We start from the raw sequence: 16,321 nt of genomic DNA, 5'->3' as shown, positions 1-16,321 counted from the left end.
GGTCCCCCGGCCGCCCCTCAGATCCCTTTCCTCCACCTGTAAAATGGGGTCACGGGCGGTCCACGCGGCCGGCCCGGGCAGAACGGAGTGTTCGTGCCGCTAGGCCGTCGGCCCCGCAGGAGGCTCCTACACCTAGCGATGCCTCGGACGCTCGCCCGGGACGAGCCCTCGGCGCCCCCACCCCCTCCAGGCCCGGGCCCGTCCGCCTCCCGCTTGGGGCGGCAATTTGTCTCCTTTTGAACCCCCCGCCCCCGACGGGTTTCCCCCTTTGATTCGCGGCCCTGAGGCTCCCCCCGCTTTGAAATGCAAACCCGCCCGGGCTGGGGCCGCGGGCGCCCGGAGCTATAAAAGGCCTGGGTGGGGCGCGCGCGGCGGCCCGGCCCGCGAGTTCAGGTGAGCAGTGTGCTCGTCGGGGCGGCCGGCGGCGGCGGCTCCGGGGCCCAGCATGCGCGCGGGCCCCCGCGGCCACCATGTACGTGGGCTATGTGCTGGACAAGGATTCTCCGGTCTACCCCGGCCCCGCCAGGCCCGCGAGCCTCGGCCTGGGCCCGCAAGCCTACGGCCCCCCGCCCGCGCCCCCGGGGCCCCCGCAGTACCCCGACTTCACCGGCTACTCTCACGTGGAGCCTGCCCCCGCACCCTCTGCGGCCTGGAGCGCGCCCTTCTCTGCGCCCAAGGACGACTGGGCCGCCGCCTATGGCCCAGGCCCCGCGGCCCCCGCCGCCAGCCCAGCCCCGCTGGCATTCGGGCCCCCTCCGGACTTTAGCCCGGTGCCCGCGCCCCCTGGGCCTGGCCCAAGCCTGTTGGCGCAGCCCCTCGGCGGCCCGGGCGCACCGTCCTCGCCTGGAGCGCAAAGGCGGACGCCCTACGAGTGGATGCGGCGCAGCGTGGCGGCTGGAGGCGGCGGAGGCAGCGGTAAGGACCCCTCCCTCGCCCTGCGCCTCCGGACGGTTCCCCTGGGCACCGGCAGGTGCTAGGGCGAGGCCCAGCCGCCCCCTGTCTGACCCCTGCCCCGCTCCGCGAGGGTTCCCCGCTTGGGCCTCCCTAACCACTCTGGTCCTGGGGTGCTGTTCTCCCAGCCTCTCCCTTCTGAATCACAGACTGCCGAGCCTTGGTAAGCACAGCCTGTCCTTCCGTATAGATAGGGGAACGGAGACCCCGGGACGTGAAGAAACGCGCCCCTGGTCGCCTGGCCAGGCCGGAACTAGAACGCAGCTCCCCAGACCTATCCCAGGGCTCTGTAGCCACACTGGCCCCGGTCTTCCTCCGTTTCTCCCACCCCTATTCCAGCCCCAAGGGGAAGCTGCAAACTGTCCCCAGAAGGGGCGATGCACTGATTGTGGGCACACAGGCGGGCCACTTTCCTTTCCAGGTCTCTGCACCCCCATCCTATCGGTACAGTGAGGAGACTGGTGGCTTCTATCCTTTGGACTCGAAAAGAGCCCTCTGTGGTTACACTGGTGTGGGGGGTCCGTGCCTTACCATCTCAGGGCCCTCCCTGAACTCTTGACCCTGGGGGAGGGGAAAGCAGGAGCAGTTGGGAAGGTGGCTACTGTTTGGCTCCTGAGACTGTGAACCTCGTGCCCCCAGGCAGGCCTCTCTGATCCGCCCTCTTCAAAGGCAGAGGAGGGGGCAGGACAAAGGGCCAGCTTTAATGAGGGGCGGCCTGACCTCCTTTATAGGTCCCCCCTTTGTCATGTAACAGACTGCGACTTAGCTCGGTAGTGACTCCTGTTGGCCGGAAAGTGAACACGATACCCCATTGTCCTGAGTGTGTCCGGCCTGTCCTGACAAAGGCCACCTGGCTTTAGGGGCGGGAAGTCGGCCTGCCCACCCTTTGATGTCCGTCCCCTCCCCCTCTTCCCCCAGCTGGGAGGGAGCCTGGGACTTCCCCCACCTCCTCTCCCTCTTCACCCTGGTGTCTCCCACATACACTCCTCACTCCTGGGGCAGATGCTGGGGAGGTCTGGCTATAATCGTGGCACCTTCTCGGGAGTCCCAAGGACACCAAAGCTCCAATCAGCCTCCGGAGGCCTGTTGTTTGTGTGACCTTGGCTAAATAAAAACAGCTAATGTTTCTGGACCACTTACTAATGGACCAGGCACTGCTGTTAATTCTCACAACGTTATTGTAGGTACTATTATCATACCCATTTTTAGCCTGAAGAATCTATGGCCTAGCGAGGTTAAACCCTTACAGGAGGCCATATGACCAGTAAATGGCCCGGGGGGGGGGCGGCTGGGACTTGAACCCTGGCAGATTGACCACCAAGCCTATGTTTTCATTCTCTCAACAATAGCTTCTCTTAAATTAGTCATCTTTTCTGGGTCTCAGTTTTACCATCTGTGAATGATAGGGAAGGGTCTTGCACCTTCGTTTAAGTTATAAAAGGACCCTTTTGAAAAATCTGGTGGAAAACACAAATCTCTCCAGATAAAAGGTGTTGCCTAAATTCGCAGACAATTTGAGGGGTTCTAGAAACTCCTGAAAGACTTCTCCATTAACCCTGGTTGAGAACCCTGCATGAGATTAAATGAGAGAAGGTGTCTGGGGCCACTGACCACCCCCCCCCCCGTTTTGTGTCTGTTCCCTGGAGAGGGAAGCCTGCCTTTCCTGCCTCTCTAGTCCAGTTGTGCCTGCTGATCAGGAAACCTTGGAGATGGGGTGGGGGGGCGGTTCCCAGATGGAGGAGGAGTGCCTCAGGAGCAAGGACCTTGGATAGAGTGTGCCAGTGGGGGTCAGAGGACTGGTGGGTGGCGTGGGGGAGCTTTCAGGCTGTGTGATGTCGGGCAAATCACTTTTTCTTTCTGGGCACAGGAGCTGTGCGCGAAGTCCGCTCAGCCTCTGGTCTCAAAAGTCATTTGGAAACTGTTGTCCCCAGGCAGATGGGGCCTAGCAGGAAGTCTGCCCAAAGGCGAAAAAAACCTTTCCCCCTTTATTCCCAGAAAGTAGAAAGAGAGAGCCAAGGGAAGTTTGCAGGCTCCCAAGGAAAGTGACTGCCCCGGAAACCAGGTTAGACCCATTCCACTGAGGACTCAGGATCGTCAGCTTTCTAGAAGCTAGAAGCTGCCGCCTGTCTGCCCAGGGGCATCTGACTCCAACCAGTGCTCCCGAGATGGGGCAGAATTGGCAGAATCAGGATGGAGTTACAGACCCTCCCTGAGAGAGAGACCAGGCCATGCCCCTCACCCCCACTTTAGCCTCAGTTTCTCCTCCTGGGCAATGAAGATCCAGGGTCTCTAGAATGGTGCCTGTGTAATGCTGTTGTCTAGGATGGCAAAGGGAAGGTCGATATATGCCAACGCCCACCCCGTGCCCCCCTCCCCCACAGCAAATGTCGCTGGCCACCTGGTCTTGTGGTACCAGGTCTTCTTACCAGCCACTGTTCCCTCTCCCTGGAAACCCCTGTGCCCTAACACTTTGCAGGCCTAACTCCTTCTCACCCTTCAGGGCTTAGCTTAATGGTCATCTCCTCAGAGAGGTACTCCATGATTTCCCAAGGAAGGCTCCCCCATACACATCGATAATCTTCACCATGTTTTCTTCAGAGCTCTAACTCTGATTTCAATTTACTCGCTTATCTGTGTGTTTATAGGTTGTCTATTTCCCCACCCACCCACCAAAGGGACACCCATGAGGGCCAGAGCCACATCCATTTGACCCGTCACTACCTTCCAGGTACCATCGTAGTGTGTAACATTTAGTAGGGGCTCAATACATTTTGTTGAAAGAATGAACAGGACAAGTGTGAGGAACAGTAAGACAACTGAGAGAAGAGGGAAGAGATGAGATCTTGGCTTTGACATGTTTCTGCAGCCCCAGCCTAGGGATGGGACCCACGACTGCTGAGCTGAGCAAAGTCATCCCAGGGGTTTCGGAAGCCTGGTTGCTCCCGTCTCCCTCCTGGGACGGTCCTCCATCCTCAGCTGAGGACTCGGCGTCACCGAGGCTGGGACTGGGACTACGACCTGGGTTTGTTGTTGTTGTTACTGTTTTAAGATTTTATTTATTGGGGCACCTGGGTGGCTCAGGTCATGATCCCAGGGTCCAGAGATCGAGTCCCGCATCGGGCTCCCTGCTCAGTGGGGAGCCTGCTTCTCCCTCTCCCACTAATGCTACCCCTGCTTATATGCTCTCTCTCTGTCAAATAAAATCTTTAAAGATTTTATTTATTTATGTATTTCTTTGACAGAGAGAGTGAGCACAAGCAGGGGAAGTGGCAGGCAGAGGAAGAGGGAGAAGCAGGCTCCTCAAGGAGCAGGGAGCTGGATGTGGGATGTGGGACTCGATCCCGGGACCCCGGGATCATGACCTGAGCTGAAGGCAGATGCTTAACTGACTGAGCCACCCAGGCGCCCCTATGACCCGGGTTTTATCCTAAGCAGGGACAATGAGAACTGGAAAGATGAGGGAGAGGCTGTTGGGCTTCATTCTGTCATTGAAATATCAACGAGTCTGAGTGATGACTGTCACTTGGCTGAGGCCAGGATAGGAAAGGACTATGAGGGGTTCGATTTTGTGGTCTTCCCTGTTTGCATCTACAAATAGCAGCGTTTTCTTTAAGGGGGCTAGACATTATCCTGTCAAAGGCTCAGCATCCGTTCCTCAGGAATAAACAGTACTTCCCAGGTCGGTGGTCTGGGGGAGGCTGGGGTCCCACACAACGAGGGAGGTGTTTGCGGAGATGATGAGACTGTTGCAACAGGGTTCAGGTCTTGGTCCAGCCCCTTCAGCTTTCAGATGGAGAAACTGAGGCCCAGGGAAGGGATGAACCCTCCCACACACATTCCAGACCCTCGCCCTTGGCCCCTTGCCACAGCCACCAGCCTGGCCTCTCACCTTCAGCCTCTCTCTGATGCCCCGGCCGTCTTCACAACCATTACCAGATTTACCTTTTCAAGGCACATGTCCTGCTCAGGAGCATTCCATGGCTCCCCACTGCTATGGAATTCCCATTTTGTTATATGACATTTCATTGCCCTCAAATCCAGCCCCATTTCTGTGGCATTCAGAGCCCTCTTGAGAACTGGCTCCAACCCACTTTTGAAGCCACTCTCTCGGTAGTTTGTCTAGATACAGAAGTGCTTACTGGGGATGGCTAAGGGCTGGGCTTGAGAGCCCTGGGACTGCATTTCTGTTAGAAGCTGCACAACCTCGGGCAAGTTAACTTGGATCATTTCTCTGAGCCTTAGTTTCTTCCCCTATAACATTAGGATAATAATAGGATTGCACCTTGAAGTGACGGTGCCCATTGAGCCCAGCCCCTGTGCTTGGTATACAGTAGGTATGAAGTGCAGTGCTGCCTGTGACCGTCTCTGCCAGTCCGCGGCAGGTGCACAGAAACACACACCTCACACTCCCTGCCTCTCCAGTCTGGGTCCCTCAACCTTGGTTACGCTTCCTGCCCTCCTACGGCTTCACCAGTTCAAATGCTGTATCGTCTCCAAGGCCACCTCCTCTAGAAAGCCCTCCTTGGTTCCCTCCCCTCCAAGCACTATATCAGGCCCTTGTTTTAACAACACTCACCACTATCTTGTTTATCGCTTCTGTCTACCTCCAGGACTAGTTGTGGTCAGCCCCATCCTTCTCATCAGGCCTTGCGCCAAGTAGGAGCTCACGATAAAGCCGGTAACTGTGGTATTGGTTGAGTCCTTACCGCATGCCAGGCGGTGTGCCAAGAACTTCACATGGGTTTTCTCCCTCAAGCTTCATAACAACGCCAAGAGGTGTGAGGATATATTATTAGCCTCATTTTACAGATAAAGTTAATGAGGCTCAGAGAGGGTAAGGTGCCTGCCCAAGCTCACACAGCTAGGATGCAGCAGCAGGGGGTTCAAACCCAGACTCTACAGCCTAAGGAGCGTCTGTCAAATAAAGCAACACACGCAGCAGCCCCAGACCCCTCCCTGTGTGCAGCCCAGCCCAGGTGGGGAAAGGAGGCCAATTGGGGAAGAGCTGGGAGAAGCTGCTGGGGGAGGGTGGGCACAGCAGGGGCCAGGCTGTTTAAAACTGGTTCTCTAGGCAGAAGCTGTGTTTGACACCTCGTCTCTCAGATGTAGCTGGGAAGGGGAATGACCCAGTTAGAAGGTGGCAGAAGGTTTTTTTTGGTTGGGTGTTTTTTTTTCCCCTGCTTTGGCAGATACTGTGGCTGAGAGCTCAGGGAATCGCTGTGAAGGTTCAAAACGGCTTTGTTAGCAGCGGGGTCTGGCTAGTCAGTAGGAAGTTATCTTAACCGGCTGGCCCTCTAGTTTCAGTCCTGGAGCTCCCGGGATTTGGAAACAACGTTTGCGTCTGGAGTCAACGTGGGTTAACATGTTGAACCCTCCCCACGCCACGCTAACCCCCAAGCCTGTAGGGGTGCATAGGTCCCTCTGCATCAACACAGAGAGTGAGTGGACATTAGCGAAAGCCAACGTTGATGCTCCAAGCTCAACAACTTCCAGTGACTTCCCATTGTTCTTGAAATCAAATTCCAACCCCTCACCCCAGGGCTCAGAGCTCTGCTCCTCTCTCCAGGCTGACCACGTGCCTCTCTCATTCATTCATTCGGGCATGCTGGGGATCCTGGCCAGAACAAGGCAGGCAGGATCCTCTCAGGGAGCTGGCACTGCTGCCCTTTCCTCTGCTACTCTCTGCCGCAGGGCCTTTGCACAGGCCATTCTCTCTTTCTGGAACATCCCTCTCGTTGGTGACCCAGAAACCTCCTCAACCTTCAGATCTCGACTTAGAGGTTGCCTCTTCCAGGAGATCTCCTCCAAGCTAATTAGAGTAGGTCCCTCCATCCCCCACCCCTGCCACTTAATCCAGCTCTCAGCTCTAGGCTTACTTTTTTTCATACTAATGCCAGTTTGTAATTATTTTCTTAGTTTGTTTTTAATCTGCGCCCTCCCCCCAACGAAAGAGGGGAATGAACTATTTAACAGGTCCTGAGCCCCGACCATAGTAATAAGGATATGAACTAGATTTTCTGAGTACTCAGCACGTGCTCAGCATTTTCTCAAATGCAGGTATTTCTGACCCCAGAACTGCACATCTCTGCATTAGGTTAGTGGCCTTGACTAAGGCTCTGGGAGGATATCCTCTGGAGGTTGAGCTGACCAGCTGGTGGATTGGCTCTGGGAGCCGGAAGTGCCGGAAGTGCCATTTACCAAGATGAGGCCCCGTGCTCTGTGTTCTGCAAGGATTCATCAAGTGCTCCCTGTGTGTCAGGCTCCACTGTGGGACTGGGTGAGCAAGGTGGCATCACGGAGCAGACCGGGAGCCAGGCACTGAGGGGAGGAGATTCGCAAAGGTCGCCCAGTGAGCTAGGAGAGGGCTGGAGTCCAGAGCCTCTCCCTGCACCCCACCCAGAATGCGAGACCTCGGGACCAGGGCCGAGGAAACTTGACTTCGAGACGAGAGGAGGATGACTGGCTGGGTAGGGCAAGGCTGGAACGCACCCTAGGAAACAGCTCATAGGGGCCTCAAGCTGTTTAGGCCAGGGGGAGACTTGAAGGGACACAGTTGCCATTTGCCAGTCTTAAAAGGGCTGTTCTGGGCCAAGGGTGCCCCTTATTTATTATTTTATATATATATAGTTTTTGGTGCCTCTGTAGGAAAACACAAGTGGGTGGTAGATGCAAGACCAGGCTGCTTTGCAGAGAGTACGAGCAGTCTGGCTAGAATGCTATGCAGCTGTGGGCATCGGGCCCAGAACAGGAGTTTGGTCTAGCAGGATTGTCCAGTAGAACTTTCTGTGATGGTGGAAATGCTCTGTATCTGTTCTGTCCAGTCTGCTAACCACCAGCAGCATGTGTCTCTCAAGCACTTGGAAGATGGCTCGCGTGACTCAAGAGCTGAATTCTTAATTCTATTCAGTTCATTTAAATTTAAGTAGCCACATGTGGCCAGTAGCTGTCATATGGGATGACACAGGACAGTCCCTCTGGAGAGTTCCTCAAATGGTAATCCATTCCCTATGGGCTCCTTATTCTCCACCAAGGAGCCTCTCTGGCCTCCCCTGTCATCTTCATCTTCGTCACTGACTAGCTTTTATTAATAATTACCTTGTTCAATAGGTTCTCACACCTCGTCTCTACCACTCCTGTCCTCAGTTTACAGGGGAATACACCGTGTCCCAAAGAGGGGCCGTGACTTGCTGGGTTCACACCGCTGGCATATGGCCAGGCTGGGGTGGGACAGACAGGTCTACCTGCCTCTGCAGTTTCTGTCCTCTTGGCTGCCTCCCACAGCCAGGCCAGACAGTGGGCTTCCACAGAGAAGACGGGGCAGGGGACAAAGCCCACGTGGCCTGGGAGGAGAGGGCGCGTGCCCGCTGAGCGCTATGACTGGAAAGGAGGGCGGCAGTGGGAAGGAGAAGCTTGCTTAAGGCTGTAGGACCTCCGCCCCCACACCAGCCTCACCCCTGCTCCAGGGCTTGAATGAGGAACCGTGATGGAACCGCTGGGGACTGGCAACTCGGCCACAACAAGGATCCAGTCAGGACCCGGTAGACAGCCTCATGGTCCAGGAAGGGACATCCGTTCACCAACTAACTGGCCGGCTCTGGGCCGCCCCATGCAGCAGAGGTCCCAACCCCTGCGGGTGGGATGGGGAATCCAGCCCAAACTGAACACCGCCTGTCCAGCTGGTGGCTGGGCCAGACCTCCCCACTCCCAGGCCCGCGTGTTCCTTGCCCTGCGGCTCCCTATCAGGCGACATTCCTCCCTCTCCCAAGGGACCCCTCCAACATCCGCTTCTGCAAATAGCTCAGCTCTCCTTGACATCTCCTTCGCTCTTTGCCCTTTACAAACTGCTTTTACGTCCAAAGCCTAAAGAAGCTCAGTAGCTTGTCAAGTCCTTCAACTAAGGATTGGTCAGACCTGGACCGAAGCCCTGAGAGGAGGGCTCAGAGCTGCACAGAACTTCAAAATCTACAGGCTTTTGAAGCTGGTCCTCTTCTGATGCATGGGAGAAACTGAGGCCCAGAGAGGAGAAGGGGCTTATTCAAGACCACACAGATGGCACGGAACTGGGCCCGAGACCTACTGACTTCAGCTAATGGTTCAGAAACCCCTACAAGCTGTGAGAGAAAGCAGGAGGGCAGGATGCTAGGGATCAGGGCTGGAGTGTTTGTTAACAAGCGTGCACGCGTGCGTGTGTGCCTACTGCATGTGTGTTTGTGTGTTGCTGGAGATCGTGATGCGCAGTCAGGATGGGGCCAGACCACACAGAGAGGGGGCACGGAGGGTTGAGGCGGGATTCGTGTTCCAGGCCTGGGAGCCAGAGCTGGCAGTGTCATCCCCCAGGTCCACGGACCCAGCAGGAAGAAGGCAGAGGAAGTGCTGACCCAGAGGCCATGTGATCTTCTTGGAGCCACCCACCCCGCCCTGGGGGCAGAGGCTGAACCCTGTCCTCGCCTGGCCCAGGCTGGCTGGGGAGGCCCCACCGCAGGCCACTGCGGTGGCTCCTGCCCCCTGTCCTCCAGCTGGGCAGGCCCGGTATCTAGGCTCTCAGACACGGAAATCAGCCTTCGGATTCTTTCAGCAAAAATAACAAACACAACCAGAGAATCAACAAACATTGGGAGCTTCGCGTTTCCAAGTTGGAAGGGACCTTATAAATAAACAGTCTCACCCAGCACATCACCCATCGCCCAGATCCATCTCCCAGCCTTTCTGCCACATGGCTGCCCCGCCGCTGTTGGAGATGAGTAAAACCTACCCGTCCGCGTGCACCTACTAAGTGCTGGGGGCTGTGCTCGGTGGCCTCCATTTTTCTGAAGTGCGCCCCGTGCACCTGCTAGTTGGCGGTCATTACTGGAGACCTCACGGTATGTGATGGGTTCTAGTGCTGTTTCTGAGGCTGGACAGACCTGAGTTTAAGTCCCACCTGCCGGATATGCGGACCTCGCTGAGCCTCAGTCTGCCCATCTGAAAATGGGATAACAGTTGCACATTGTCATAGGTTGTTGAGACAGGAATACAATCACCCCCCACGTGGACGCGTTGGCCATTAGTAGAACAAGAGCGATCCTCATTTTATAGATACAGGGAGTGAAGCTCGGAAAGATGAGGGGGCCAGTCCTAGATCGCCCAGCCTAGATCGCCTAGATCGCCTAGAACGTCCTGCCCATTCCCAGAGGTCTGTTTGCTCGAACAACCACATGTCAGGGTCCCCTGACATCTACTCAAGTAGCAAATCTGTGAGTCCCATTTTAGCCCCACTGAATCTGAATTTCTGGTCTGGAATCTGTGCTTTTGAAAAGCTTCCCGGGACCTCCACTGTGCGTGCTTTAGGAGATGGGGAATGTGCTGTCTTCACAGCAGCCTAATGCATATGGATGGGCCTTTACGTTACTCGCATCCCAAAGCCAGAGCAAAGAGAAAGCCTCTCCTTTGGGTAAGCTATCCAAGAGTCTTCCCGGCTGCACTCACCACTAAAGAGCTGGAGGGGGCTCCCCTCCCACCCTCCTACCCACTTGCCCTGGCATCTGGCCCAGAGGGTTATTCATTAGGTGGCTGGGAGCGGCTGGCCCCCATCGGACACCTGTTGCAGGAGCCCGGACTTCCCTCTCGGGCCCAGCGTCCCAGGGGCCTGTAAATCATTCATCCTGGGGCCCTCTCCCTGCCTACTGCTCTCACGCACCTCCCTGTCCCCTCCCTCCTAGGCTCCTAGGGTGGCACAGGTGCTCACAGGAGAGGAAAGGGAGGGTGGCTTGGGACAGTTGAGAGTTCTGGCTCAGAAACTAGAGCCCAGGGCTCCTGACTGTCATTAAAATACAAATTCAGGGGCGCTTGGGTGGTTCAGTCGGTTAAGCGTCCAGCTCTTGATTTCGGCTCAGGTCATGACCTCAGGGTTGTGAGATCGGGCCCCCACTCCAGGTTCTGTGGTGGGCATGGAGCCTACTGTCTCTCTTTAAAAAAAAAATCATAAAAGATACAAATTCACATTGCCCTCGGTAAAAAAAAGAGAGAGAGAGAAACGGAGAAAGAAAAAGGGAAGGAAGGAAAGAAGGAAGGTTGGATGACCTGAAGACCCTCACTGACCTGTGGCCTCACAGCTTCCAGTTCCCTCTCCAGTGGCTTGTCACTGATTCATATATTCTTTCAGAAAGATCTCTACACACACACACACACACACACACACGTATGAGTGTGTGTGTGTGTCCCACTGTTACACAAAAACAGTAACATAAAATGCACATTCTATGTCTTGCTTTTTTTTTTTAACACGGTATATCTTAGAAATTGCCGCATATTAGTCCATGGGAAATTTATCATTTCTTTTTAATGACTGTATAATGTTGCTGTCCATGGAGGTACCATCTCTTATTTAACAAGTACCCTACTCTTTTTTTTTTTTAAGATTTTATTTATTTTTTTGAGAGAGAGAGAGCAAGTGAGAGAGAGCCCACACTGGGGGAGGGGCAGAGGGAGAGGGAGAAGCAGACTCCTCCCTGAGCAGAGAGCTGGATGCGGGGCTCCATCCCAGGACCCGGGATCATGGCCTGAGCCGAAGGCAGATGCTTAACTGACTGAGCCCCCCAGGCGCCCCTAACAAGTACCCTACTTGTAGACATGTACAGTGCTTTTAGTCCTGTGCCTTTTGAAACAGCTATGGCTTTGGGCATTTTTCTGTGAGATTCATTCCTGGAAGTGGGGTTCATGGGTCAGAGGGTGTGTCATATTAAATGAGGCTAGATGTTACCACACTGGGTTCCCAGGAGGCTGCCGTAGTTATTACTGCCTGGACAGCATATGGGCTTCCTTGGTTCCTGGACCACACTGTGATACCACATGTTTTGTTCTTTGGCAGAACCATTTTCTTAGCAATAAAATGGTGTGATTTGAGAGCTCTGCCAGGTAGAAGTTGACCAGTGTTTCCTGAGCCCATCAGCCCATCTCCTGGGCGCAGAGAGGAGGTGTCAGGGCCTGTGGGCTGGGTCTTCCCTATCCCCCTGTCTAGTTCCCTGCGCCTCAAATCTGGGCAGAGTCATGCTACAGCTTGGGTCACCTGAGCCCAGGGTTGATAACACTATGAAGCAAGAAGGCCCTCAGGACGGATGGGCCCCTTTCTGAGCCCCCGTTTCCCCCATCTATGAAAACGGGTGTGATGGGTCCCCACTTGCTCATCAGAAAAGATGGGAGTGCTAGGTGCCTGAGGAGAGGGGTCTCTTCAGAAGCGCTGCTTATGATCTCTCAGGCTGTTTGGGTGGGAAGGGAGACTCGTCCCCCGACTTTAGGCTGTGCGTATTCTGGGATTTGGAAGGGCCCACCCAGCCAGTGGACCATCTAGCCCCAGGCCAGAGCTCTCCAGGGCTTGCCCTCACTCTGACCCGGCCCCTTCCTTCCCAGAAGTACGAGTAGACAGGTGGTCTACTGTTTGAGCTTCTGTTGCCAAGGCCTAGGGGGTGTCTTGGGGGGCTCTGTGGACCCTAAGCCTGATGGGGTGAGGAGTTGTGCCAAGAGTAGGGAGTGGGAACTCTAGACCAGGTGACATGACCTTGGGCAAGGCCATGCTTGTCCAGGGCTTCAGTGACCCTGACTGTGCAGGGAGGTCAGGCTGGAAGGATTTACAAGGCCTCTCTTCCTTGGGCCTCCAGCAGCTGAATTACCTGCCTGAACCTCAGTCTCTTCATCTATAAAATGGGAAGAGACGAAACTGAGCCCTTCCTGCGTTAGCCCGTGAAGATTCAGAGCTCTGCTGGGCTCTGGGGGTGGCGAATTAGGCAGAACTGTTTTTGAGTCGGCGTTGAATTTTCTAGGCCAAGGAAGGGCCTATCTGGAGCCAAGGCCTCAGCAGCCACTCCCTTGTCCCTTTCCTGGGCCAGGCCTGGCAGAGGGCCGACGCTGTCCCGTGCTATGTCGGGTGGTGGGCTGAGGTCAGTGGGTGTGGAAGCGTCCAGTGCAGTTCTGCTGCTCTGGCAGGAAACCCAAGGAAAAAAGCCCAGAAACATCTGTTGTCTCCCATTTTCTGCAAAGCCATTTGGCTCTTGGGGAGCCCAGTGGCTGTCCTGCCAAGCCGCGTGGGCTTGGTAGTGGGGCGGGAGCTGGAAGAGGCGTGGGTGGTTAGCACCGGGGTGCCGAGGGACAGGCAAAGCCAGAGCCGTGACGCTGGGAGGTAAAGGCCCGGCTGTGTGGGGGCACCTGGGTGAGGTGGAACAGGGTCCACGGTTATTCTGAGACCCGCCATGCCCTGGCGGGACACGGGTGGGTCTGAAAGTGCTTGCGTGTGCCTCCTATTTTTGGCCGAGTACGCAGCTTCTTACGAAGGAAACTGGTGTTTAGTCAGGCCCCCGCACCAGCCCGGGCCAAGCATGACTCTTAATATTCTCTCCAGACAGACCTCTGATCCCAGCCCCAAAGAGAGTCCTGACTTTAACCCCGGTCAGTCCTCCAATCCCGCTCCTGGCCCCAGGCTGAGCCCTGTAGAGAAGCCAAGCCACAGCCTTCTCTGTCCTGGGTTATTGCAAGCTTATCTGTGCTTCTCCCTTCTTGCCAGTCTGTCCTCCATGCAGCAGCCAGAGTCCTATTACAACCTACATCAGACCTCCTGTCTCCTGGGCTCAGAAGCCTGCAATGGCTCCCATCCCAGACAGAGTAAAACCCAGAGTCCTTTCCATGGCCAGTAGGGCCCTGGACAACTTGCCCCTCTGTCCATGCTCAGTGCACTCTGGCTCCACCAGCCTCCTCACTGTTTCTCACACATCAGATGTCAGGCGTGCTCCCACCCCAGGGCCTTTGCACTTGCAGTTCCCTGCATCCGGAGCCCTCTTCCCCAGATACCTGCAGGACTCTTTCCCTCACCTCCTTTAGATCTTTGCTTAAATTCCCCTTCTCCATAGACCTTCAGAGACTACTCTATTTAAAATTGCATACTTTCTCCCCAAATTCGCAGTCCTCTCTTCCTGCCTTCTTCTTCTCAGGAAAACTTATCAGTTAACATATCAAATACTTAGCATTAACATATCGAATTACTTTGATCTCTGATTATTTTGATGAGGTTCCACTAGAACCTAATTTCACTGAAAGTAGGGACTTTTTTTGGTTTTGCTCACTGGTGTACCTCCGTGGTTGGCCCACAGCAGGAGCTCAGTAAATATTTGTTGCCTGAGCCTGAGTCACTGTTCTGTGTCCACAGAAGGGGTGGTGGTGTGGACGGCTCTGGGCAAATGGCTTTAACCCCAGCCTGGGGCTTCGTGTCCAGGGCTAGGGCCTTCTGAGGTGCCTGACAGGTCCTTGGGGCCACAAGAAGTCTCTGTCTTTTCTGTTTGGTTTTGGGGCCAGTGGCCGCCAGGCATTTGACGGGAAGTGAAGGGCACCCCCCACCCTCAGGACAGAGCGGCAAGCTTCTGCCTCTGCCCGTGGTGACTTTTCCCCACTCTCCTGTGCTGGAGAGAGGACCCGCTGACTTGTCATTAGTCGCGACCTGCCCTGGGCTGCCAGGTGGCCCTCTGTGTCCCTCGTGTGAGGACCCGTGGTCTCAGGATCCTGAATCAGAACTGCCTGGGGAGCTTGTTAAAAATGCAGATTCTAGGGTCACCTGGCTGGTTCAGTCCGTGGAGCGTGCGACTCTTGATCTCGGGGTCGTGAGTTCGAGCCCCACGTTGGGTGTGGAGATTGCTTCAAAAATAAATAAATTATTAAATAAATAAAATCTAAAAAATAAAAATAAAATGCCAATTCTACCACCCAGGCTTTCTGGCTCACAGGCTCAGGGATGCCCCGAAAGCTGGGTTTTTCACAAGCGCCCCAAGCATCTGTTGCACAGCTGCATCTGGGAGCCGCTTGGTGAAAGCTGGTGGGGTGGGCGGATCAGGGGAGGGCTCTGGGTCAGGGGAGCTGGACTGAAACCCCAACCCCACCAGCAGCTGGCTGTGGAACCCTGAGCACACGGCTTCTCCTCTCAGAGCCTCGTGCCTCCCCAAATGGGCGTGAGAGTAGGGCTTGCCTCTCAGCTTGGGGGTCTCCAAGACCAACCCCAGGGGATAATTGTTACCCCCAGGACTGAGTGTGCGTCTCCCCTCCACCTCAGGGTGCTCCTTTCGGGGATCTGGATTGCTTCCTCCCTGGGGCCCTGCTTGCGATTGGCAGCCCCCCCCATCCCACCCAACCACTCACCTCCCGTCCTGGCCCCTCTGCTTCTCAGGGAAGACCCGAACCAAGGACAAGTACCGTGTGGTCTACACCGACCACCAGCGCCTGGAGCTGGAAAAGGAGTTCCACTACAGCCGTTACATCACCATCCGGCGGAAGTCAGAGCTCGCTGCCAATCTGGGGCTCACTGAACGGCAGGTGTGTGGGTCCCCCCACCTTCCCCACAGGAGCGGTACTGGGAGTCTGGCCTCCAGGGTGTCAGGCAGATTATAGACTCAGTCAGGGAGGAGAACAGAGAGGTTGGGTTTCCTGACCATGGTCACACAGCACAGCAGAAACTGAGCTGCTGCCAAATCCTGCCCGCCTGCAGCAACAGCCAATACCCCTGACCCCCAGTAGGGGGAGAGGGGATCTGATTAGCTACGGGCTGCAGCAGCCAGGGTGACTGCTGTTTAAATCCCAAGGAGGGAGCAGTTATGGGGAGCACAGGGAAGCCTTCCTGGAGGAGGGGTCTTCTAAAATGGAGACAGAGAAGGTTACGGAAGAAGTTGTCTTTAGGGTTGGGGAGCAGGTTCTAGAGGGGGAGGATATGTTCAGCAGACGTGGTGGCGCAGGAGGGAGGCCATAAACCCCACCTGGGGAAATAAGAGCCCAGCTGTCCTTCCTCTCTTCCTCCTGCTCTGCCATTTGGTCTCCCCACCACCCAGCCCATCTCTGCTCTCCCAAACCACAGGTGAAGATCTGGTTCCAGAACCGGCGGGCCAAGGAGCGCAAAGTGAACAAGAAGAAGCAGCAGCAGCAGCCCCCGCCACCCCCACCACCAGCTCACGAAGTCACCCCCACCGCAGCCGGGCCGCCCCTGGGGGGCCTGTGCCCCAGCTCTGCCAGCCTCCTGGGAGCCCCCTCCCCAGTGCCTGTTAAGGAGGAGTTTCTGCCATAGCCCCCTGGCCAGCCTTGTGGGCTGGGGGCCCGGGGACTCAGGTGCTGGGCATGTGGCTCCCGTGGAGGCCTAGGAGGCCTGGTCTGAGTCCCAGCCCTGCCACTGACCTTCTGGGTAACCTTGGACTAGTTGCCCACCCAGTCCCTGCATCCCCTTGGCCCTTCTACACCTTGAGCCTGTGGGGTAAGGACCTTTCTAGCTCCTGTGTTCTAGGTCTCAGGGGGAAGGTCTCGAGCCCTAGAGGGCTAGGTGAGGGACCATGATAAGTCCCCAGGCCTCACCTCCTCCTCCATGGGTTCAAGG

At 55.9% G+C, this 16,321-nt stretch overlaps 1 protein-coding gene across 1 annotated transcript; it reads left to right on the top strand.

Annotated features, from left to right (window-relative positions):
- Window positions 1-470: 470 nt before the first annotated feature.
- On the top strand, window positions 471-16,018 carry CDX1 (caudal type homeobox 1). The gene is made up of 3 exons (XM_034655694.1): window positions 471-915; window positions 15,131-15,276; window positions 15,812-16,018. Exons 1-3 carry the CDS (start codon window positions 471-473, stop codon window positions 16,016-16,018), a joined length of 798 nt encoding a protein of 265 aa, XP_034511585.1.
- The last annotated feature ends 303 nt before the right edge of the window (window positions 16,019-16,321 follow it).

The sequence above is a fragment of the Ailuropoda melanoleuca genome, chromosome 3 (assembly GCF_002007445.2).
Source record: "Ailuropoda melanoleuca isolate Jingjing chromosome 3, ASM200744v2, whole genome shotgun sequence".
Classification (NCBI taxonomy): Eukaryota; Metazoa; Chordata; class Mammalia; order Carnivora; family Ursidae; genus Ailuropoda; species Ailuropoda melanoleuca.
The sequence above is the reverse complement of the archived record's forward strand: the minus strand, read 5'-3'. Positions and strand labels throughout refer to the sequence as shown.